Raw genomic sequence first — 25,780 nt, forward strand, 5'->3', positions numbered from 1 at the left:
TACCTGGTAAAATAATATTTTTATCGTTTTTATATTGAAAAAATGTGAAGGCCCAGGTCTGGTATAAAATTTCACAAACTATACCCTCTTCCATGTATTAATTGGACCTTCAGATCCAGACCTGGGTCTTAATCGGATCTTATTATTTATCACCATACCCAGATTCTATAGGGTTTAGTATAGGTCAGGTTGGGTCAGGTCCGGGTAAACCCGACCCGTTGACACCCCTAGTTCTGGTGGGAGTCTGACTAACCCCAGCATTGCTTATTCAAAAAAACAAAAATACGGAAAAAAAAGCTTCGAAACATGGAGAAAATGATCCCTTCGATTCTTGCAATTCACCTTATTTTTTTTTACCTTCCAAGAGTCCAAGTTGAAGCATGCTTCAAGAATAGAAAATTTTACTGGTAGGCCTGACTCATAATGGTTCCGTTTGGTTTTGATAATCAGCAGGTCAAACGTACTATTGAAAGAAGACGTGCAACACCATGAAAAGAGGATTTTACCAAGTCATTAGGCAAATCGAAGAAAGAATCAGTCACACAAATCCGAAGTTTATTTTCTACATCTCTCAAAGAATGGATGTAACGAACAAATGGGGAACTTAATTTCCAAAACAATCAATTGATACATTCAACAACCAAATGTAAACCTTCATGTAAACAAACGTATAAACTGGAGCTGATGAGATGGCTTCATATGCGATCATGAATGGAACTGGTCACCAGCTTCCATGTAACTTTTAATGCTCTTTTTTATGGTTGAGCTTCTTGTATTATCTATCATATGGAACTTCTTGTATCACACATTAATATCTGCACGTTTTGATTTCATGTTTGCCAGATCTGGTAGTGCAGGCATTGAAAATCTTGGGATACTGAAGTTTTCCTGTAGGGAGATTGGCTGCTGTGGATACAATGTTGGAGGTGGAGTAAGGTTCCGTTGAGCCGGAAGTGGAGGCAGAGCAGAACTGAACCTGTAGTCTTCACTGCTCAAGCTGCATCAAACAAGAACAGAAATAAGAATGCAACCAAGACTGCAAGACAAGAATACTGGTGCAAATCACAACTAAGGTTTCTTAAGCCAGTTGGTGTTCATGCTGTCTAAGATGATTAAGAAAAGCAAAATAAATCATGTTTGTCATTTTCAATACTATTAGGCTCCGTTGTTGGGAGCTGTAATGAAATCAATGGATTTGGCAACATCCTCATAAGGACGTTTTTGAAATCCACCTATTTATAACACCATCTCCCCTCCCAACACCGCTTTCATCTCAGGCTCCCCACCCGAATCTGTAACTCCAACCAATGGAAACACTTGGGATTCGGTGAGTCCCCTGTCACCACTCCCAACACCGGCTCCCAAACAGAGCCTTAGTTATGTCAACTTCTTGAGCACAGAAAAAGGAAGAAAAACATGATCTTAAATAGAAAAACAATTGCATCTGTAAGATGGTTAAGATAGCATCCAAGAATATATATATATATTAGATGGGCATGCAACTGAACCTTGCACGTGAGTACATTGGCTCATCCTCACTTAAGCTGTCACCAGACCGGTGGACTGGTTTCTGAACGGGTGTGACAGACCACGATGGCTGCTTCGGTAGCTCATCTGGAAAATACCTCCTCCTTATCAACTAAGGGAGAGAATAAGAAAAGAAAAGAAAAGAAAATCAGATATCATTAGGACTCTATAGTTTTTAATTGTGTCTATCTCCAGGTGCAGAGTAAGGTTATGCCAGCCAAACATGGCACACTCTAGAGCTCAGCATTAGTTTAGAGCCACATAAATTCAGATCAATGGGAACAGCTTGGTCAAGCTGCTCAGCTTGCACAACACGTGAACCTAATTCCAGACCAGTGCTGTCTCAAGTGAAAATCAGAGCCAATAACTACAGTCCAACTTAATTATTGACTCATCTAGGAGCCAATGTTTCCTTAAGCTGGACTGGCTACCTGAATGTGTTGGAGCTCAAGCCAGATTAACAGAGTCAAACTCAGTCACCAGAACACCAAATTGAGTTTGTTAAGAATTAAAAATGCCAACACACGAGCACAGAGGAAGGGGAAAAGAAAAGACAACAATGAAGAAGGATAACGAAAACACGCACCAAGCGAAAGAACTTGCTCACAGCTTCCTTGTCAAATCTTGCTTCTTTTACCGCCTGTGAACGGACAAAAACAGAATGTTTAGAACAGTTTCATGTCTGAAATCAGAAGTTGGAAGTTCAGTTGAATCTGCTAAGCCACTTGAATGGTTCAGACAAAAATCTGGTAGTGAGAGACAAATATAAACCAGTCATTGGAACAACCATGGGCTAGATTGCTAAATACCTCATTCAATTTGACAATGAAATTATTAACTTAACCCATGGTCAACTTCAATGATTTGCTGAATCCAAGTCATCTTCCCAAGCAAAAGCTCAGAATATTCTAGTCGTGCATTGGACACTAAGAAAGTTGCGTATTTTCAAGCAGCCAGCTCCCATTCACCTTGTGAACTAGGGAAAAAAATTAGGATTTATTATAACCGGCACATTAAATGATGGGCAAACATGGCAGCAATAGTGGCTTAAAATGTCTCTTTACGAATTTGCACTTTTAAGATGATGACGATGATGATTCTTTGTACAATTTGGAGCATGAATCGTCTAGTAGTGTTGGGAAGGACAATGCAAGAAAGGGCAAGAGGTCTTTTGATTGTTCATATCAGTTTGAGGACAGAAATGAAAATTGTTTTGATGAGGAAGATGAAGAAGAATATGACTTGGATGACTACTATTCTGAAGATGACCAAGATGATGAACCACCTAGCATGCATAAAACAACAGTGCTAACATTTAATACCCATTTTCTAAAAAGTCTTCAAAAAGTATTGCTGACCTGGATGACTCCACGTGAGCACTTTTGAATTTCAAATTAAATGTGAAAAAGAAAAGGGAAACCATCCGTTTAAATAGAGGTGGGAAGGGCGCTCCTTCTCCCTCTAAAGACTAGTTTTTCACCATGAACCCAGAATCTTCTCAAAAGTAATTTCTCTCACAAACTACTGAAGTACATCTAATGGCGCCCATCTATACTAGTCAGCAGCATGATATTTCAACAAAAGGTCACATTAGCACCTCTTTCCACTTGGAGTGATAGAAGACAAACCAACCCCTATTACAATTGGATTTAGATGTCAAGTGTCAGACCAGCCACCAAGTTTCAGGCCAATCAGCACCAGAAATCTTCATTGGTTTTTGTGCCCCATAGGTGCACAGACAAATGGTTGGGCCAAAAACTTATAGCACCATAAATCTTCATTGGTTTTTGTGCCCCATAGGTGCACAGACAAATGGTTGGGCCAAAAACTTATAGCAGCTCAGACATAGTCTGCACAATTGGATACCCTTGTAATGGTCAAAAGAAAAACTTAACAATTTAATCCCCACTAATTTACGTGGATCTCTTCTCTTCTCTTCTTGAATGGATGAACCGATATATCACCGATTCACCATGGCCAAAGAAACTGAACTGTGCATACATTTTCTTTACAAATATATATCAATGTCTTATCTCAGACATTACATGTTCCAATAGTGTGAATAAGTTAAAAGGGGACAAGATACTTACAGCAACAAGTCCACCACTTCCAGGAAAGCCTTCTGTCAGAGGTAGCTCCTCGCTTGATGGAAGCAACCCCTGTTTCTCAACCCAGTGGCGAGCAACATCAACTAAATTCCCACTGCTGCCCTTTGTTCTCTCACCAGAAATGTCAACTTTGTTTCCAATTACAATGTATGGGACAGGAAGGCCACCAGGTCCTCCAGAACCAAGGGGAGCTGAAAATGTTCCTGTCGTGGCAACTTCCACTGCCCACTTTTGCAAGCTTGCTTTGGTCCTTCGTTGTGAGAGATCATGTACAAATATAACACCTGCACATGAAAATCATGTAAGAAAAAGAACCTTTGTCTGGCATGCATAAAACCCAAACAATGCAAAAGGAAAAGTATAGCCTAGCTCTAGTAAAGCATAGCTCCTTCAATGGATCTATCTTTCCCCCTCTTCTTTGCTTACTTTTTTTTGGAAGGTGCACTGTTTGCCTGCAAGATTGAAATGCATAATGCAAAAAAAAAAAGGCAGAAGAAGGCAACAGAATGGAAGAAGTAAAACTTCTATAATCTTTTGAAGACTTTAAATATGAACAATCTGAAAGGTGTAGCAAGGGCCAACCACATAATCAATGGACAACAAGAAACAAAAAAGTCAAGGAATATATGAAATGATAAACTAAATACAATATATAATCATATAATTAACTGAATTAACAGAACATACAAAACAAATGCTTCATCTTCAATAGGGCCACTGGCCTTTGCTTTGAAACTTTTAAATGGCTCAAACAATGTCATAAAATTGCAACCTATTTGCTGTTTTTTAGCATCAAACACTTGTTTATCTAGAAATTCATAATATTTATTATACTAACCAGATGCAACCCTTATCAGCAAATAGATTTAGGAAGACAGAAAAAACAAGCACTAGAAGATACGATAATACAGGGGTACCAGCAATTTGCATCAAAATTACAGAACAATTTTTTTAAGATGTTACATAATCTCAAAAGTTTAAAATATGATAAAAAGATAATAATGTAGATAGAATAAATCTGAAAAAAAAAACAGAAATTTTGTCCAAAGATAATACTTAACAGCCAGCATGTTCTTATTGCTCTGTAGATCATGTAAACACAAAAAGGAAATAAACATCATAGTTAGCATGCACTGATCTAATCAAGCAAATCTCACCCTATGCCCCTACTATCTACAAGAAAGAATGTGCTAAATCACTAAATAACTCTTTAAGGTAGATAAAAAAACAAAAAATCAACTGCCCGAAAAGTAAAAATCACATGCCAAATGGTTTATTACATAATTTAAGCAGCTATCAGAAGAGCAATTTAAGCAGTCTCTCACCATTGATTTGTGTGTAGAAAAGGGAGCGGCAGTCTTTGTATCGTTCATGTCCTGACACATCCCACAGTTCAACAAAGAAGTCCCTTTCACCATCTCCACTTATACTACTGGAAGAGCTGGAAGAACTTCCATATGTGATGTGCTGGATATGCAAGTCAAAGAAAAATCAACTTGGTAAAGAGTCCAAAGCATAAAACATAGTTTATACTTCAGTTTTCCAAACCAAATAATCACCTTAACATCAACTGCACACCCAACTGTCTGTCGAGGGCGAGAAATGGAAAAACCTTTAACTATTAGGTGAACAAGAGAAGTTTTCCCTACACCTGCCAAAAGAATTTCAAAGTGTCGGTTTAGGAAGTTTGGAAAATCAAAGCAAATGATAAGCAGAAGCTTAAAGATAATGGCCAGAGATAATGAGCATCAGATAACCATGCAAAAGTTTCGGTGCTACAAGAGTTGCCCAACATGGTATATGAAACTCTTGAAATAACATGGAAACATTATATATCCAGGGTTCAAGTAATGTGATATTACAATGAAACACTATATCAAGGGTTCAAGTATTGATACACGAAAGTGTAAAGAGAGAAAGCCTGGAAGGGCATTGCCATCTCAGGCTCATAACGATTGGCACAATGCCCATGAACTAGAATATAAGAACAATATGAAGAATATGTAGCCTGAAAACCAGACATTACATGGCGAGGCATTACATTTTTCTTTACCAATATTGCATACTAGCAAACCCTTGTGGAATATTAGTTCCCTGAATCACACCTAGAAGCAAAGAGGAGAAAAGTGCTAGATTAGCTATTTACTCTCCCCTCATTAGGGCCAATGTGTAAAAATAGAAATAAAAGAATTTTCACAATGCATTTCTCTTACTAATAATAGTATCTTATTTATCCATGCAGCAAGGAATCCAACATGTTTTCTTCTGCATAACATATAGGAGAAAGAAAAGTATGAGGAATATGACAACCAAAACCTTAACACCCTAAAACTGCTTCCCTAAGATTGCACTGAATTTACAATGCAAAACAGTTCATAAAACTGCTGATGCATATTATATTACACAATAATACTCTATACTCCTTTTAACATGATATGAATTAATGGTACAATTCTGGTTATGAGTATCTGGCTATTTTCCAAAATGAGTCTAGGAAATTATATAGCATACAATTTTAGTACTAATTACTTTTATCTACTTACAACTTTCAACCAACAATCATTGATAATGCAAGCATCAGTAGAAAGCAAGTGCTACACTGAACACGCTACCAAGAAGAAACAACATATAAGGAGATGCAGCCACCATCTATTCAGTCAAAAGCTCTAGACGGTGGCACTCTAGCACTCAGGCATCACCTAGAAAACCAAAAGATATAACTACCTTCAGAAGAAATTTCTAAGAGAATTTATGAGGGAATCTGAATATCATAAAAATTAGCCAAATATGACTAAAAAATTTAATTCATCATAAAAGGATACGAAATAATTTGAATATTATGAAAATTTTCCACATGAATTAAAATTTCATTTAACATTATAGGAATAAAAATAAATGTCTTCATTTTGATTGCCGTTCCTAGGCAGCACTTGCCTAGCACCACATGCTAGCTAGGAGCTAGGCCAGCACTGATGTTCCCTAACTGTGGTTTATAATCTGAACAATCTGATGAACTTGAGATAAACAGGGAATGACTTATTGAACAGGTTTAAAATCTCCATAGAGTCACACACCCAAGTGCATAAGTTTCCAGCTGCAAAACCACCTAGGATTCAATATTATGCATCCAGCAACTTGCAGATATAGCTGGTGGTGGTGATGGGAAGCACAAATCCACAATACAAACAATATCAGATTCATTAGCCAATTTATTAGGTGCATGAAGGTAAGAAACTGACACTCTCAAGTAGCTACTGCCAGTCTGCCATAAGGTCCTGTTTGGATAGACCAAAATATCGGGGCAATCAAGATATTAGAAAAATAAATTTCTAAAACTTTTATTTTCTGGTGTTTGGATATCATAATTAGATAAACAAAAATCAGACAATGTAGAAAATCATGAAAAAAAATTCCAACTCACAGTTGGAATTACAAAAACTGGATAATTTCCAGATACTTTTTATCCTAAAAAGCGGGGCGTCCTGATTGTGTTCCGCCTTCTCGTGCCCTCAACTCTTGGCGTCCTCTCTCTCTCTCTCTCTCTCTCTCTCTCTCTCTCTCTCTCTCTCTCTCTCTCAATGGACGAGCCTCCTACGATCACATTGCTAACTCGTAGTGTCATATGAATGGTAGTTGTTAGTGCTTGCAGAATGCAGAACCCCGAATAAGCAACCAAACCAGAAAAGTTTAAAATCTTGATAAATTTTCCATATATTCAGGGTGCACCCAAACACCACTAGTTCTCAAGAATTTTAAGAACTGAAGTTTTAGAAACCCAACATTCAGAAAACCAGAGATTTAAAGTTTTGGATTTGCATCAAACCAGCCCTAAAAATAAGGTCTTATTCAATGATCTACTAATAAAAACATGTAGAAGAACAACATAAAACCTACCAGCCATCATTTGAATTACAACTGGAAACAATTTACTTTAAATACTATTATTTGACCACAAGGGGCTCCAACAATCTGGTAGGAGCAGTTTGTGCAAGTCAACATGTGATGGGAGTTGCAAGTCTGAACCCCACTGGTATACGACGTATGGTTGAATAACTGCCTGGTAGTTTGAACAGGCCTCAGGCCTGTCTGGGTTGGCTTAAAGGCTGTTTGTAAAAGGGAGGGGACCCTAATTCCCCCAGCTCTGTTATAGAAAAAAGAAAATACTATTATTCGAGAGGATACATCAAGAAAAGCAGTCTGTCCATATCAGTGCTTCCTCACAGCATCGTGAAGAGTGGCAAGGCAAAGCGTGGCTTAGTCTTTCATGAAATAGGGGTGCAACAGGCAAAAAAAGGAACAAAGAGCAAAAAACAAAGAAAATGGAAATTTTTGGAAACATATAAGAGTATAAAAGAAAAAGAAGAAAAAGTAATAATTAATGTGAAATTACAGAATTATTTGTGACACTAATAAAATCGCTTAGAACTCAATCAAATGAAAATTCAACAAATATTTTTAAGAAAGAAAAGCGCCAGCATATTAAAATTAAGTATTTGGCAAACAATAAACAAATTTTATGGCACTTAACATTGAAAAAATAAAATATTCCAGGAAAAAAAAAGGCAGGCGGGTAATCAAAGCAAATGATTTGAAAATATGCACTTGCATAATTCAGTTAATGTTTGAGAACTATAAACTAGAAGGGGGAGGGGTATGTGTGAAATATATATATATATATATATATAGTCACAGATATCGGAGATATTTTCAAAATATCATAATATTATCACTGTATTTTCAGCAAACGATATTAAAATTAAATTATCACAATATTTTTTGTGATAGTATCACAATATTCTCGTGATAATAACATGATATTATCAATTATATTTACTTTTTTTTTAATTTTCTACATCATAAATATGTTTCTCTTCTTTCCTTTACATTTTTACTTATTTTTTTTATTATATATGTTACACACATACGAGATTAATCCCAGCTCATCTAGATTCTACAATAGTCCTAAAACAACTTTTTAAATAATGGTCAAATTACTGAGAAAGAAAAGAGAACCAAAAATTGTGGAGTACCACTGCTTGTGAGATGCATAAAATGCTTATTACTCATTAGGGTGATCTGGCACATCTGAGTCAGAAAGGCTTTGATGACTCAAGTTCATATTAAGGAAAGGAGAGTGAGGGGAAGAGGGGGCTAACCTCTGAAAAAGTGGACAGGGGTGGAATCCAAGTAGGCAACACAAATAACAGGTTTCTATGTTTCAAGTGCCTCAAACCTGCTCTAGGCATAATAACGCTTGTGCCTTACCCAAAGATCAAACCACATGCCTCGTGAAACCTTTTATAAAAATGAGACAGGAACATTATATGATCCAAAATGATCACATCATCAAGGTTAATGTGCACAACACATAAAATACACTGTATTATAGATATAAAAGGATAAAGATATGAAAGAGGAGGAAAAAAATAACCACCAAGATAACATAAAACAGTAAATAAAAGTATCATAAATTTGTGATGTAAAGCAATACAGAAGAAAGAACACTGTCATTCTATACACACAGACGCTTCTAACAGGGCACTACACCCGCGTCGCACCCGCACCCAGGTGGGTGCGACACTTGGACACAGCTTCCTTTGTGTTAGGTGAAGTCCACCACAGTGAGGTCCATTTCTATCCAAAAGTAGATTCAGTTAACCCTAATCAAGTCCATTTTTATCTATATTATATATATAAATACATAAATGCACACAAATACAAGTAGTGTTAACTTAAAACCGTTAAAAATTATATATATATATATATCATCTCCGCACCCCCGCACCCAAGTTTTTTTAAAGTGCCGCATTGCCGCACCCGCATCCGCACCTATGTGACATAGATGGTATTCTTTTATGAGACAAATAGATAAGGACAATCAACATGAATCTGGCCCTTCAAATTCTTCAATCCACTAAAATCCACTAAAAAACTATGGAGCACATAACTTTAAAATCTAAACTGTCATTCAGGTGTTTTTTTTTTTTACTTTTGGGGCATCCCTATGGAGTAGTCAGATGTTTGGATGCCCAAGATCCAAGTAACTCTAGCACCACATGCATTTTCCTAAGCCAGAAGTCCAAACAAGCGTTCAACATCACAACCATTTGCTTGTCCAAACACAAAGGCAATGCAAGGGTACACCTTGTAAGAAGAAACCACCATGAATTACCATCAACAGCTCCATCCTAGAGGCGCTGACAATAGAATTTTTCCAAATAACAGGAAGTACACTACAAGGGTCTCAGTTCCAAAGTATGAGACACTGGGGAGAATATCAGAGGGAAAATTGAAAACTAAATATGAGATAGTGGAATCAGCTAAACTATTATATTATATATTAGTGGCATACAAATAGTTGAAGTGATTCATAAGAGAAAAACACCTATAAAACAGATTATTAAAGAATATTAATAGACATAGAAAGCACTGTTTTCAATGCCCCAAAAAGGAAAGAAAGAACTGCTCTTGTCAAATCCCTAAAATTTTAAAAGTTCAAAATTGAGTCAATAATTTTAAAACAAAAAACATTATTCTGCAAGTTAACTTCAATGATCTTCAACTGATCACATCAAGATCTGAGACCACATGAATGCAGCAAGATTTCTCAGCTGATCCAACAAATTCTACATAAGATGATCTTTAATTCCTCATTGTGTGCTTGAACATCACACAACACACATTTGGGATAAGATACCATATAAATCATGCAGCCCATCATCAAGCTCCATTCAAATCCTTGGAAATGTCCAACCAACAAATTCTACATAAGATGATCTTTAATTCCTCATTGTGTGCTTGAACATCACACAACACACATTTGGGATAAGATACCATATAAATCATGCAGCCCATCATCAAGCTCCATTCAAATCCTTGGAAATGTCCAATATTTACATCCATTTATTCTAACTTTCAAAAGGCTATTTTAGAATAGTTTACAGAAGATCAAGTCATCAAAAGCTTCACTCTCAAAAAAAGGCTTCACATGAACTTTGCAGCAACCTAGATTCTCTGATGTTTCATGAATTCTCTCAATAATGTACGTCAATAACTCATGAACTATGTAATAAATATGTCACCTTTAGATGTCCACAACTATCTCAAGAAGTAGGAAGAGAAAAGAAGAGGGGTTGCTGCTGAACCGATTCCCAATAGGGAAAACGTGGGGTATCATGCTCTATTTATAAAACACAACATTACAATCTTCTTTACATAAGAGTCCTTTCTTTATGCAATAAGGAAACTGAAATAAAAGGAAGCAATAAAGAAAGAATACAAAGTAGGAAAGTAACACACACAACATCTGATTTTGTTTTCTAATCATTGGATCTTGATCCAACTGATGTTATCTATTAATAGCCTCCCTTAAGTTGTACATGTTAATCACCATGGACAACTTGGACTTCAAATACCAAAATCTTAGATTTGTCAAACCCTTTGTAAAAAGATCTGATATTTGGTTTTCTAAACCAATGAATCTGCTTCAAGCTCCCTGTCTTCAATTTTGCTTCTGATGAAGTGTTGATCAATCTCTATATGCCTGGTTTTTTCATGATGCATAGGGTTCAATGAAATTCTTATGGCACTCTGATTGTCACACAAAAAAACTGATCTAGGGATTGTTTCATTAAACTCATATAGCAAATTTCGTATCCACGTCAACTCTGAAGCGGTTGTTGTCATAGCCCCGTATTAAGTTTCAGTGCTGGATCGAGCTACAACTCTCAATTTTCGACTTGACCATGAAACTAGATTACCTCTAACAAATACACAATAACCTGAAATTGACCTTCTTTCATCCGAATTGTCTACCCAATATGCATCTGAATAAGCCATAACTATGAACATATCTTCTTTGTGATTTCTTTTCTTATAAAACAACCCATCACCAAAGGTACCTTTCAGATGCCTCAAAATCCGCTTCACCACTTTCATATGGGTAGTTCTTGGCCGGTGCATGAATTAAGACACTTGGTTTACCAAATGCACAACATCTGGTCTTGTGAAAGTAAGGTATTGTAACATTCTCACAATACTTCTATACTCAGTCGGATCACCATACAACTCTCTATCATTGAACACTCAACTGTTGATGCATTGAAACATGAGTTAGTAGAGGTTTACAATCACACATACTTGTATTACGCAAGAGATCCACAATATACTTATACTGAATTAGGATCAACCCATCTTTCTTTTTATCAACCTCGATTCCCAAGAAGTATTTACACTTTCTTTATTTCTTGAATATGCTTATTTGAGTTCCCTGTAACAATGATGTCATCCACATAATGTAACAATTTAGCTTTTAGGTTTTTAAATGTAAGGAGAATATTTGAATACTACAAAGTAAATGTTCTAAGAGATCTTGGGTTTTATACCTTGCTTCTCCAAGTTTTATCCCTCTTCTTCTTCCTTCCTCTTCTTGTTTCTTCTATTGACTTGTCATCTTTTGTTCCCAATCTCTTTCTTTGTGTTGTTGCCATTTGATTGAAGATATATTCTCATATTATTGTTTCTTGATTGACGTCAATATTGTTTTCTTCTTTCTTTCCTATTTGACGTCACACTGGTTATATTTTCTTTGAATCTTGCCTTGCATGCTTAGTTTAACAGATCCAAAAATCTGATTCGCGATTCAGATCTAATATTCTTGATTGATGTCAATGCATAACCCTTGCCATATTGTTTCAGTTTTACAGACCTGAAATCTGATTTAAAAAAATGTTCTCTATTCAGATTTATAGATCTAAAAACAGATTACAGAAAATCTGTTTCGCTTGACCATGTCATCTTCTCGACTTTGATTAAAAAAAAAGGAAGGCTATTTTATATCAAAAAAGGGGGGAAAGTTGTTTCTGATCAGTGTGACTTCTTCTGTCCGCTAGGTTTACCAACAGAAAAAATGGTGGGTGCAACTTTGTATTGATGTGATTGATTAAGTATTCTTTTCATATTAGTTTGGTTTCCCATGGATTCAAATTCTCAACCATCCTTGTCCCTTACCTTTCAACCCCAATTAGTTTATGAAAAATTAAACATTTTTAATTTTTAACTTGGAAGAGGCAAATAACTCATTTTATTATGAGTCAAGATCTCTCTGGACACCTTGATGGGTCCATCTTTTCTCCAACAAAATATATCATTAAGGAGGACAGATGAAATTGAGGTTGTTATTGAAAAGAAGTCGTTTCTGGTTCCTAATCCAAGTCGGGTCTGGACCCGTTTTCTGTACTGGATTGGATTCAGATCCAAAGTGCTAAATGCCTGTTGTAAATGTGTATATTATTAGAGGGTAATTTAGTACCCTAAAAAAAAGGTTGTGTATTGGTTATATATTAAACATCTAATACAATGAAAAACACGCTGGAACCTATTGACGTGTTTTGCAGCCTCTTCTTCTCGTTTTTCTCTTTCCTACACAGGTGAACGTGGAGGTCTTCACGTTTCAACATGGTATCAGAGCAACGTTGAATGTTGGGCCTGAGATTGCTTTCCAGAAAGATCGCCCCTATCCAACTCCAACTCTGCGTGCGCCTACTTCCTTTTCTCTCTATTCTACTTCGGCCCTAGTAAGAACCCGACTTCTGGGTACGTCTCCTCCTTTTCAAATTTGGTAACCCGACTTCTGGGTACGTCTCCTTCTCTTTTTCAAATCTGGTAAAAAACAAAAACAAAAAAAAAACCCTCTTAGCGTGCGTTCTCTTCTTTTCCTTTCTGTTTATCTTCCTCTCTACTCTCAGCGTCGACGTGTCCTTATCTTCTTCAGAACTGATTGTCTTATAATCAGTTAACTGATCCCAAAGGTGATATTTGTTCTCTTAGATCTGCGTATTCAATCGTTAAGATTAATGCTTGTGGTGTTTCCTGTTTTTCGAATTATTAATTGTCTTGTTTCATGTTTATCAGATCTGAAACCACTTCCACATTTGATATTCATTATTGAACTGCTTTAAGTCTGGAAACTATACACTCAAAGATCAATATTGTGCTGCCACAGTTTGCAATATTCTGTTTCACGTTTTCACATTCCTTTGTGCGATATTCAGGTCGTGTCTTGAAAACTGTTTAATCAGTTACATCTCTGGTCATACCCGAATATAATAAGTATGTTTAACAAAAAAAAAAGGTGGCAGGATACTCGGGTGATTGAATTTTTGTTTGATTCAGACTTTTCTTTTCATTCCGACTTTTCTTTTCCTTTTTCTTTGCCAATGGACTCACCCTTCCCACAGTCAGGCCTTTCCTCCAACTTTCTTAGCCAATTGGTCTCTGAAAAGCTGAATAATTCCAACTTCTTGACTTGGAAAAGGCAGATTGTTCTTTTTATAAGGAGCCACGATCTCTCTGGTCATCTGGATGGATCAGTCTCAATCCCTCCAGAATTCACCTCGCAGGAAAAGACAGACGATAAAGGGGCACAATCCATCGTTCTTCTCAAAAATCCAGATTATGTTGCTTGGATGAAAAAGGATCAAGCATTAGTGGCATACATCACATCAACACTCTCACAGGAAGTTCTTGTTGTCATTCCCGATGATTGTTCAGCCAAAGAGTTGTAGGACAAGTTAGTTCAGATGTTCACAGATCTCTGAAGCAAGAATTGTGTTTCTCAAGCGATAATTTCAAATGTTGAAGAAAGATTCGATTTCTATTATGGAGTACCTGAATAAAATGAAAGGCATTACAGATCAGTTGGCTATTGTGGGATGTCTCGTCAGTGATAAAGACAAAGTGCAGCAGACCTTGAGTGAATTAGGGTCGGACTATCATGTTCTGGTGACATCCTTGTTGTGTCTCTCGGAACTTCCAAAATTTGAAGATCTTCGTGCAAAGCTACTACAGTATGAAATGACCCTGAAAGGGTTCTCTGAGGACACCCTTGTTCATTCAGGAACTCAAGATGTGCTGGCCATGGGACTGAATTATGGCAAAGGCAGAGGAGGAAATTCTTTTCGAGGAAAGGGAGGACAGGGGAGAAATGTCCTTGGTGGTCGTGGTATCCTTCCAACGCCCAATATACAGGGACAAAGGCCTATTCCTACCTGCTTCCTATGCAATAAGAAATGACATATTAAGACAAATTGTTGGTTCAATCCTCAAAATAAGGGAAAAACTCCACAAACAGAGGCTAAGAAGGATGGAGAAGTAAAAGAGTTGTTATTGGCAGCCTTAGCAGGCTTAAATATGAAACAAAATGATAAAGGCATTTGGTACGTCGATTCCGGAGCAGTGACATACGTCTCAGGTGATGTGGGTAAACTCTTAAATCTTAATCCTTATGTTGGTAAGAGTAGCATAGTCACAGGAGATGGTTCTCATCACTCCATCTCACATATTGGAAATGCCATTATACCCATGTCCAAGTCTTCTCTTAATCTTTCAAATGTTATTTATGCTCCTAATATCCAGAAGAACATTGTTTCTGTCTCAAAACTTGTTGATGATGTTAATGCCTCAGTTGAATTTACTCCTTCTGTTTATGTCAAGGATCTTCGCACGAGGGAGACATTCGCTGAGGGAAAGAGACGAGGCAACATGTACATCTTCCAAGAAGATCCTTCCTTCATTGTTCATTCTGCTGATTCATCCTTGAAGCCTCAATATTCGTCTTTTGTTCCTTCTAAATATGTATTTACCATCTCTGAATGTAATAAGCCAACTCTTTGGCATAGTCGTTTGGGTCATTGTGGTCGTCATTTTATTGAAAAACTTGTCTTGAATAATTTCATTCCTAAGTCCAGTCTGGGTTCAGAAGCCAGTGAAATAAAATGGCCTAGTTGTCATTTATGTAAGAGTCATGTTTTGTCTTTCAATTTAATTAATAAGAGAGCTTCAAGGCCTTTTGAGACCATATGTTCTGATGTCTGGGGCCCTGCCCCATTTGCTTCTGTTTCTAGTAGCAAATATTACCTCATTTTCATTGATAGTTATTCCTGTTATACTTGGATATTCTTCATGAAACACAAATAAGAAGTTTTTGGATTGTTTCAAAATTTTCATTCCTTTGTCAAAAATCATTTCTCTATCAATATTCTCAATTTCCAATGCTATGGAGGAGGGGAATTCTCTTCCAGTGATTTTGTTAGTTTCCTTCAGCATAATGGGATAAAGAGAAGAATGTCTTGCCCACATACACCTCAACAGAATGGAATTGCAAAGAGAAAGCATCGACATATTGTTGAGAGTGCAATGAGCATGATGCACGGGACTAATTTACCTATCACTCTATGGACAGAAGCTTTCCACTCCACAGTTCATGTGATAAATCGATTGCCCATGACCATTTTAGAAAATAAGTCTCCTTTTTTCTCTTCATTTGGAATACATCCTGACTACCATGAATTACGTGTGTTTGAATGTGTTTGCTATGTTCACATTGACAACTCATTGAGAAATAAGTTTCAGGACAAAGCATTGAAATGCAGGTTCATGGGATATGTTGAAGACTATAAGGGGTATAGATGTTATGATCCATTAAGCAAACGCGTCAAAATATCGAGGAATGTCGTTTTTGACGAGATGAACTTTGACGATCAGCCCGTTGATCCAAGTTCTCATATTGCTAGTTCAGGTCCAAGTGTTGAGGTGTACGATCCATGGTTAAATTCAAAACTCTTCTCCAATGCTAGAGAAGATTGTCCTGCAGATTGCAGCCAGAAGGAGATATGTCAGGAGTCATCAAATGTATCCCAAACAGAAGAGGTTACTACACAAAACTTGGAGCCAGTAAGGTATAAAGGTATTGTATACACCCGGCGAGAAAAAGAGCAAGAGCCCTCGTCCTTTTCTTGTGATAATGATTCTGGTCCTTCTACTTCCGCTCCACATATGTTGGATAACATCAGAAGATCCACCCGGGCCCGACATCCGCTGAACAGGTGGGTTAGTTATAAAAAATTTTCATTGGATTTTCAATTGTTCCTAATATCCATAAATAAAGAGGATGAGCCCCTCACATTTTATCAAGTTGCAAACTCTAGAAGATGGATCGAAGCAATGAATGAAGAGATGGAAGCTTTACATGAATGTGGTACCTGGGAAGTTGTGCCTAGATCACTAGATAGGAATGTAGTTGGGTCGAGATGGGTATACAAGATAAAATATAAACCAGATGGGAGCATTGAAAGGTATAAAGCGAGACTTGTAGCCAAAGGGTTCACACAAGAACAAAGACAAGATTTTGATGAAACCTTCAGCCCTGTTGTTAAGATGGGAACCATTCGTATTGTGTTGGGTCTTGCCATTGAACATGGATGGACGTTGAGCCAGTTAGATGTTAAAAATGCATTTTTACATGGGGACCTAAAAGAGAAGGTCTATATGAAACAACCAATCGGGTATGCAGAACAAGATGCCAATCATTATGTATGCAAGTTGAAACGGGCTTTATATGGATTGAAGCAAGCTTCTCGGTCCTGGTTCGACAGTTTTTCGTTGGAAATACAGAAGCACGGTTTCTCTCGGTCTCTTCTAGATCACTCACTATTCATCTACAATGAACGAGATGTAACCACTCTTCTGCTAATATACGTCAATGATATTATCATCACAGGGAACTACATAAGCCATATTGAGGAAGTAAAGAATATATTAAATCAGAGATTCAAAATGAAAGATCTCGGTGATCTGCGATATTTTCTTGGGGTGGAAGTTGATAAAACGTGTCATACACTTACTCTTACTCAACACAAATACACGATGGATATTCTTAGTAGAGCAGGCATGAAAGATTATAAGTCATTGGCAACTCCAAGCATCGTCTATCAAAAATTGAGTTCTAAAGAAGGGGATTTATATGAGGATCCCACAAGATATCGCAGCATCGTGGGCATGTTACAATATCCGACCTTTACCAGACCTGACATAGTCTATTTGGTGAATCAAGTATCACAGTTTATGCTTGAACCTCATACATCGCATATGGAGGCAGCTAAGTGAATACTTCGTTATCTAAAGGGTACAGTTGGTGATGGGTTGGTGTACAGGAAACGTGAATTAAATAAAGGTGGTCATGAAATCATTATATATGCTGATGCTGATTGGGCGGGTGACCCAGATGAATGACAGTCTGTATCTGGTTATTGTAGTTTCATTGGATCCAACATGGTCTCTTGGAGTAGTAGAAAGCAAAAGGCAGTCGCTAGGTCAAGTACAGATCGATGGTTGTTGCGACTGCTGAGGCTACGTGGATAAGACATCTCTTAACAGAGATGGGAGAACCGATTGTTCGTTCACTTCTGTTGTGTGATAATCAAAGTGCCATCAATATGTCCTTTAACCCCATCTATCACAGTCGAGCAAAGCATATTAAGATTGATCAACATTTCGTCAGAAAGAAGGTTGAAGAGAAAGAGATTGAACCTATGTTTGTGCAAATTGAAGAGCAAGTTGCAGATATATTCACCAAAGGACTGACAAAGGACAGATTCTGGTTTCTAAAAGGCAAGTTGTTCATGGTCCAGGACCATGCACAACTTGAGGGAGGCTGAAAAGAAGTCGTTTCTGGTTCCTAATCCAAGTCGGGTCTGAACCCGTTTTCTGTATTGGATTGGATCTAGATCCAAAGTACTAAATGTCTGTTGTAAATGTGTATATTATTAGAGGGTATTTTAGTACCCTAAAAAAAAGGTTGTGTATTGGTTATATATTAAACATCTAATACAATGAAAAACATGTTGGAACCTATTGACGTGTTTTACAGCCTCTTCTTCTCATTTTTCTCTTTCCTGCACAGGTGAACGTGGAGGTCTTCACGTTTCAACAGTTATTTCATTTGCTCATGTCAGGAATCCAGAATTTATTTTATGGATGAAAAGAGACTAAACTTTAGTTGCATATATTATTTCTACTTTGTTGCAAGAGGTACTCATTAGAGTACCTGATGACTGCACAAATCCACAGCTTTGGATTAGGTTAGTCCAAACATATTCTCAAATATATGAGTCCAGAGTTATATTTCTGAAAAAGAAATTTCAAAATTTGAAGAAAGGTTCTATAACTATTATGGAGTATCTCAATAAAATGAAAAATATCATTGATCAACTTACCATGGTTGGTTACGAGGTTTCAGTCTTAGATAAGGATATGGTTCAGCAGGCTCTGATACCATAATAAATATGACACCTCTAGATGTCCAGAACTATCTGAAGAGGTAGGAAGAGAAAGAAGAGGGGTAGATGCTGAACCGATTCCCAATAGGGAAATTATAGGGTATGATGCTCTATTTATAAAACACAACATTACAATCTTCTTTACATAAGAGTCCTTTCCTTATGCAATAAGAAAACTGAAATAAAAGGAAACAATAAAGAAATAATACAAAATAGGAAAGAATACAAAGTAGGAAAGTAACACAGACATAAATGTCTGATTCTGTTTTCTTATCATTGGAACTGGATCCAATATCCAGATTCAACTGGCGTTATCTATTAATACTATGGATTAATCATATCCACAAGGAAACCATTACCTCTCCTATTTCTAGGATTATATGGTGCATTTGTTCCAGAGTTACCAGTCGAGGAAGCGGGAGCGGGAAGCGATACGGGAAGCGGGAGCGGGAAGCGAGGCACTTTAAAAAATTTAGGAAGCGGGGAAGCGTGGGACCACTTAGAAGAAAATTCCGAACCGTCTCGGAAACGACCTAGGAAGCGAACCGGAAGCGACCTAGGAAGCGAACCGGAAGCGAGGGGAAGCGAAAAAATGAAAAAAATGGGGAAGCGAGGGGGAAGCGTGGGGGAAGCGCTTCCCATAAAAGGGAAGCGCGCTTCCCAAAAAAGGGGGACGCTTCCCCTCACGCTTCGGAAGCGCGACGTTTCGCGCTTCCGAAGCGCGCTTCGGGGAAGCGCGCTTCCCCTTTTGCCTAGGCGCTTCCGGTAACTCTGATTTGTTCTATTAATGTATTAACTTTACTCCATTATGGATGACATAACAAGCACAATGGCTATATGCTTTTCATCAACCATACAAGGAGAAGGAGAATCCAATTCTTTCATTAAATATTCCACAACCATAACCTATGTCACATGGGTGCGGGTGCGGGTGCGGGTGCGGGTGCGACACGGGTGCGGCGCAATTTCAAAAATTTTGGACACGGGGACTCGGCTATATATATATATATTAAAAAAAAATAAAAATATATATATATATATATATAAGACTCGGTCAAAGTTGTGCCCATTAGGGGACAGGTGATGAGTTGTGAAGGCATTCTGTACACTTTCTTCATACAGGAATAATTCACTTTTGGGCACTTTCTTCATACACTATAATAATTCACTTTCTTCATACAGGAAAAAACCACAAAAACTTGAGTTGTGCGCATTCTGTACTTAAAACTTGAAAGTGTACAGGTTTTTTAGTTGTGATGGGTTTTTTTCCTTACAGCTGTAGCCCAAAAAATTTAAAAAAAAAAATTCAAAAAAAAAAATTCCAAAAAATGGACCAAAATGACCCTGGGTGCGTTGACCACACCCAGGGTCGGGTTGACCGAGTCCGAGCCGCACCCGTGTCGGTGCGTGTCGACGCGGGTGCGGCGACCTTGGAGCCGAGTCCATGTGACATAGACCATAACATATTTGCATCCAACTTGCAGCATTTTCAGCAAGAATTACATAACGGAAAAGGTAATTTCATAAAAAAATAGATGCATAATTGCCTCACAACAATGAAACAGATCACGCACAACTACCAATGACATTAACAAGAAAAAAAGCAAGTTTCTTCTTCATATGACTATACGATGATCTCATCTTTCAGTACATTACTCCATTATGGATGCAGAAACAAGCACTATGTGTAAGTAATTTTTGGTTAACCATATAAGAAAAAGGAAATCCTGACACCATCGTTGCATATTCGACAATCCTAACATATTCTTATGCAAGTTAGAGCATTTTCAACAAGAATTACGAAACAGAAAAGCCAATAACTCCATTAATCACATAATTACCTCTCCGAAATAACCAAATCATCAACAACTACCAATAACAAATAGCAGTCCTTCATTCAGGTGAAAACCAACTTTAGGTTCAATTGCCACGAATAAATAAGCAAGCAAAGATAATGGAGGTTCCTGAATGAGGAATTTACCTGAATCACCCACGACGAGAACTCGCACCAGCCCACAAGGAGGGACGTCGTTCTGCTCCTTCTCCCTCTCTCTCTCCCTCCAAAACATCTTCCCAACACAATATCCACCTACTCATGAACTATGAATTAATCATATCAACAAGAAAACCATTAGCTCTCCTAATTCTAGGATTATATGGTGCATTTGTTCTATTAATGTATTTACTTTACTCCATTATGGATGGCATAACAAGCACGATGGCTACATGGTTTTTCATCAACCATACAAGGAGAAGAAGAACCCAATTCTTTCATCGTTCAACAACCATAACATATTCACGTCCAAGTTGCAGCATTTTCAGCAAGAATTACATAACGGAAAAGATAACTTCATAAAAAAATTAGACACATAATTGTCTCACAACAATGAAATGGATCACGCACAACTACCAATGACATCAACAAAAAAAAACAAAGTCTCTTATTCATACGACTATATGCTGATCTTATATTTCAGTATATTACTCCGCTATGGATGCATAGACAAGCACTATGCATAAATAAATTTTGGTTAAACATACAAGGGAAAGGAAATCCCGATTCCATAATTTAATATTCAACAATCCAAACATATTCTTATGCAAGTTAGAGCATTTTCAATAAGAATTATGAAACAGAAAAGCCAATAACTCCATTAATCACATAATTAACTCTCTAAAAATAACCAAATCACCAAAAACTACCAATAACAAATAGCAGTCCTCCATTTGGATGAAAACTAACTTTAGATTCAATTACCACAAACAAAATAAGCAAGCAAAAGCCAGACAATGGAGGATCCTGAATGAAGAATTTACCTGAATCACCCATGATGAGAACTCACAGCTACCCACAATGAAGGACGTTGTCCTGCTCCTTCTCCCTCCCTCTCCTTTGGCTCGTCACAGAAATGAGCCAAGCTTGAATACTTCAAGCTCATCTCGTTCATCTTGGTAAAAACATGTGTCCTAATCTATGTAACAGGGATTCGGCTAGCAGGGTGCCGCACCCGCGTTGACGCGACTCAACGCGGGTGCGTTGACAGCACCCAGGGTCATTTCGGTCCATTTTTTGGATTTTTTTTAAAAAAAAAATTGCCCTATGAAATGGGCTGCGGGAACCCCCGGACCCCATATATATATATATATATATATATATATATATATATATATATATATATATATATATATATATATTACATTTTTGCCCCTGCCGCACCCCCGCACCCGGGTTTTTTGGAAGTGCCGAATCCCCGCACCCATGTGACATAGGCCCTAATACTTTTTTTTTAATAGTCAAGCTAAGAGATAACGCTCTTCGGATTCAGACTCCTAAGTTAGTAAACTGTGAAATTATGATCCAATTGTCTCATTAGACCCTCATAGGGGTGCAAATGGGTCGGATTCGGGCCAGACTCTACTAGATCAGAATCTGAATTCAAAATGCAAAGAGTAAATCCAAATCTGGATCTGAATTAGATCCGAGGATGTAAGTTTGAATTCTAATCCGAAATACAATTGATAATAGTAGATCCAAAAAACTAAAACTAAAACAAGCTATTTACATGTAAAAAATGCAAATGGATCCAATTTCGATTCAGATCAATTCTAGATCCAAATTAAAAGACTAATCTGAATCCAACCCGAATTCGAAAGTAATCCAATTGAAGAGATCAGAATCCAACCCAAATTCGAAAGTAATCCATTTGAATAGATCTGAATCCAACCCGAATGCACATTCAAAATTTACATAAAGGATCTAAATATGTAAATAATATTCAGATTCTGATAGTGATAGCATATCCAACCATATTCGATCCATTTGCAGCCATAGCCTGATGCATGCAGAAGCAGAGCAAAGCGAACTAGGTCTAGCAGAGTCCATTTGGATTTATTTTAGTTTTAGTTTTTTTGTTATTTGAGTATTTGTAGTTGGACATTTGGATATTTTGTGTTTGGATACTGGATCATTATGTCTGGCCCATACTTTAGGATAAGTTTTATCTTTTTAAAAGGTTATCATAATAGGTAGTGTGTTTGATTTAGAATTAGGAAATATTTATCTATTTATTGATGAGATATTTTTATAGTTAGGCAGTTGAATATGATTTGATATATCAGTTACCTTTCCTTTATTTCAATTAACTTATTGCATTTTCAGTTATTTCCAGTTTTTTCTAAATAAAGTTAGATATTTGTAGATAATTCATAGTTTGGTAGATTCTCTCTGCAAATCCAGTGTTGGATTTGCATCATACCCTCATATACCCTAGTACTTATTTTCTTTTTGTTGGCAAACTGAGAGAACCTCACGGACCTGAGACCCTTCAACCATGATAGTTTGACATAACCAAACAATTGGACCCCATGTGTTCCAATACTTATGGCAGAATGATGATGATTCTTTTCAAAGGGTCATGCCATTCGTGACCTTGCACCATGACATAAATGGCAAATATTGATAAAGAATTTGATCTGCAGATTTTGTGGTTATTGGATTCGGCAAAACTGGAGTTCCACTAAATTCTAGATTCCAGGTAAGTCACATTTCATGATGTGGACAATATTTCCAAGGTACCACGATTTCATGATATAGCTTTAATCTAATAAAATGTTTGAAAGCTTGATATTTTTAGAATATCACATATATATAAGATATTAGAATATATTATCGCTATACTAACACTTTTTAAATCAGAATTTTGATTCTTTTATTTTTTTATATTTTTATATTTTTATATTTTTTCAAACAAACTTGGTATGAAAAATGAAGAATTGCTTGCTTCTTCTCTAGATTTCTTCCTATATGGTATAATCTCTTAAAGTGGGGTACATTTAGTGTAACAATTGTATCAGTGCTTTTCAAAATCTTGAGCCGCATTGATCTTGGGTGTTGCACTTCTGCGGGCTGACCAAAGATTCCTTTGTAACAATTATATGCTAATAACAAGGTGTGATGTAAACGATTTATTTCTAAAGATCAAGACACCTTGGTGCCGTCCGAAAGGAATGCTGCGTGTTCATATCAACTGTTTTAAGCACTAATCCTCCTCTTTTTTTTTATGCAGCTTGAACCATACGTACTGCCTGTTATCCAAGGAAATATCCTTACATTACTGAGATGTAGTTTGATGCTAGTTGCCTTTTAAAAATGGTGCACAATCTCTACAGCTAGAACCACTGAGTCATACAAAGGGGGCCAGGAAAGAAACCTAATTGTAGCTATGCATATTGGGGCGTGGAATGTGCCGAAACTCCATTTTAAGTCTTGCTGCCTCTCTAATGACTTCCTATCGTCCCTTCTTGTTGTCCTATTCAAGGCACAAATCGGATCACAATGTGACCTTTAATGGTAGTTCTGTTATTTTTAAGGTACAAGAATATGGAGAATAGGTGCTGAAACTGAAGGTTACACAGCAAATTTTGTTGAAACAGAGAAAATGCACCAATATGTGTTCCAAAATACCAAGATTTCCCAAGATTTTTAGGAAAACCTATGTATCCCCAGGAATAAACCCCCACAGTTCGGTCAGTTTGATCATCGTTTCAAATCCTCTAGGACACCTTAAGACAAAGGACTCCAATAGGAAAAGTAAATAAAGCGCTTCTATGTTTGGGATTCGGAAGATGAATAATGTAATCTCCAAAAATATATATAAATACTGAACGAGAAGGTTGTTCCCGATTGCTTACCAGGCCCCTTATTTTCTTCTGATCAATGACGTGGGGTGCCGCTGACGGAGAGGATGGGTCTCCGGATCGGACACAGGGGAAGGCGAGCTCGGCTGGGTGGGTGCTGCCAGAAGGGAAGAGGCTCTGCTCAGGTGGGTGCCGCCCGATCTGATGAGGAGGAGGGGAACGAGCTCGGCTAGGTCGGCTGTGTCGCAGGATCAGACGACGAGGAATGAGGAGGCTCGGTTGTGTCGTCGCCGGAGAGAGAGAAAGAGAAAGAGAGACCGTGTTAGGCTTGGAAAAGCTAAAACTACCCGCTCAACCTTTACAAATAACGGCCAAACCTTTATCCTATTTATAAGTATCCGTCTAACATTTAACATATTACAAATGGCCGAGTTGTTTAGAAAGTTATTCTCAAAGACCCGCTCACCCAACTCTTGTGCTTCAACCTCGGTCAGTCTCTGGTTTCTTAATGTAAATTGACTTTTTTACCCCTTTCACTGCCCTTCACGTCCCCCTCTTTCTTGTGGATGAAAACAACCATTCTGGCAGTGGACCAGGGCGGAGGTAGGGGGCAAAGTCTTCACCCCTGTCCGATCTCAAAATTTTGCCCTCCATACCCGCACAAATTTTGATTTTAACCTTTCATCCCCATTTCATGTCCTTCATCTTCGGTCCAAACGGGGTGAGGTGAGGTGGGGTCTCATTTCTCTCTGGTTTAATGGTAATTAATATGAAACTTATACCTCTTAGGGAGACCACTCCTACCATTGTATCTAAGTTGGTTAGACAATTTTAAATTGCCGGTCTCTTCTATTGTTACGTGTTTATTTCCTTCAATAGGCCAGCGTGGTGTGATGGTCCTTCCTTACCGCTGCAAGCCTATTTGTCAGCTCGCTTGTCAGTCGCGAAAGCTTGTAATAAGAGTGCAAGAGAGCAAGAGAGAATAGAGAGAGGAGAATTGCAATCACAAGAAAAAATCACAATGAGGGTGAACAAAAGAAAGTTCAACGCATTTACTTCATTCACAATTTTGCCCGCAAACTATTACAGTTCAAGTATATGGGCTGCCCCTTTGGGGTATTGATTCACCTGAACCGGGCAGCTTACATCAGACTCAACAAAAGCAAAACAGACTCTAAGCGCAACTTTACAATGTAAGTCACAAGGGAACATGCCCCCTCCCTTCAAATCATGCATCGTCCTCGGCGCCATCTGTTTCATAGTAAGCCCTGACTTCAGTCGAGTAGCGGTTGTTTATTCAGAATGCAGGCTCCCACGTTGGTTCTATTGTTTCCTTCCATTGCACTAAGTATTTCTTCGGTTCACCCAAGTAGATGACCTTGTGACGAAGGA

At 37.6% G+C, this 25,780-nt stretch overlaps 1 protein-coding gene across 2 annotated transcripts; it reads right to left on the reverse strand.

The window, feature by feature from the left end:
- Positions 1 to 500: 500 nt before the first annotated feature.
- LOC149848451 (small GTPase LIP1-like) lies at positions 501 to 24,731 on the reverse strand. 2 transcript variants are annotated; one of them, XM_089995495.1, is made up of 8 exons: positions 24,443 to 24,731; positions 20,733 to 20,840; positions 5,195 to 5,286; positions 4,961 to 5,102; positions 3,618 to 3,919; positions 2,114 to 2,167; positions 1,509 to 1,639; positions 501 to 997 (listed from the first exon to the last, which is right to left on the reverse strand). In XM_089995495.1, the coding sequence occupies exons 2-8, from the start codon at positions 20,818 to 20,820 to the stop codon at positions 802 to 804; spliced, it is 1,005 nt and encodes a 334-aa protein (XP_089851621.1). In that variant the 5' UTR covers positions 20,821 to 20,840; positions 24,443 to 24,731; the 3' UTR covers positions 501 to 801. The 2 variants fall into 2 exon arrangements, with proteins under 2 accessions (XP_089851621.1, XP_089851612.1); XM_089995486.1 differs by having other exon boundaries at positions 20,733 to 20,851.
- Positions 24,732 to 25,780: the final 1,049 nt, after the last annotated feature.

This window comes from Nuphar pumila, chromosome 1 (genome assembly GCF_984573655.1).
Source record: "Nuphar pumila chromosome 1, dmNupPumi1.hap1.1, whole genome shotgun sequence".
Taxonomy (NCBI): domain Eukaryota; kingdom Viridiplantae; phylum Streptophyta; class Magnoliopsida; order Nymphaeales; family Nymphaeaceae; genus Nuphar; species Nuphar pumila.

Bases quoted from the DNA above. Each gene is read 5' to 3' on its own strand.
- LOC149848451 (XM_089995495.1), bottom strand. From the start codon at position 20,820: ATGTTTTGGAGGGAGAGAGAGAGGGAGAAGGAGCAGAACGACGTCCCT. The intron at 3,920-4,960 runs GTGAGAGACTGC...TTTCATGTGCAG, and splicing joins TTTCTACACACAAATCAATG to GTGTTATATTTGTACATGAT. The intron at 1,640-2,113 runs GTGCGTGTTTTC...TCTCTCCCTTAG, and splicing joins TGAGCAAGTTCTTTCGCTTG to TTGATAAGGAGGAGGTATTT.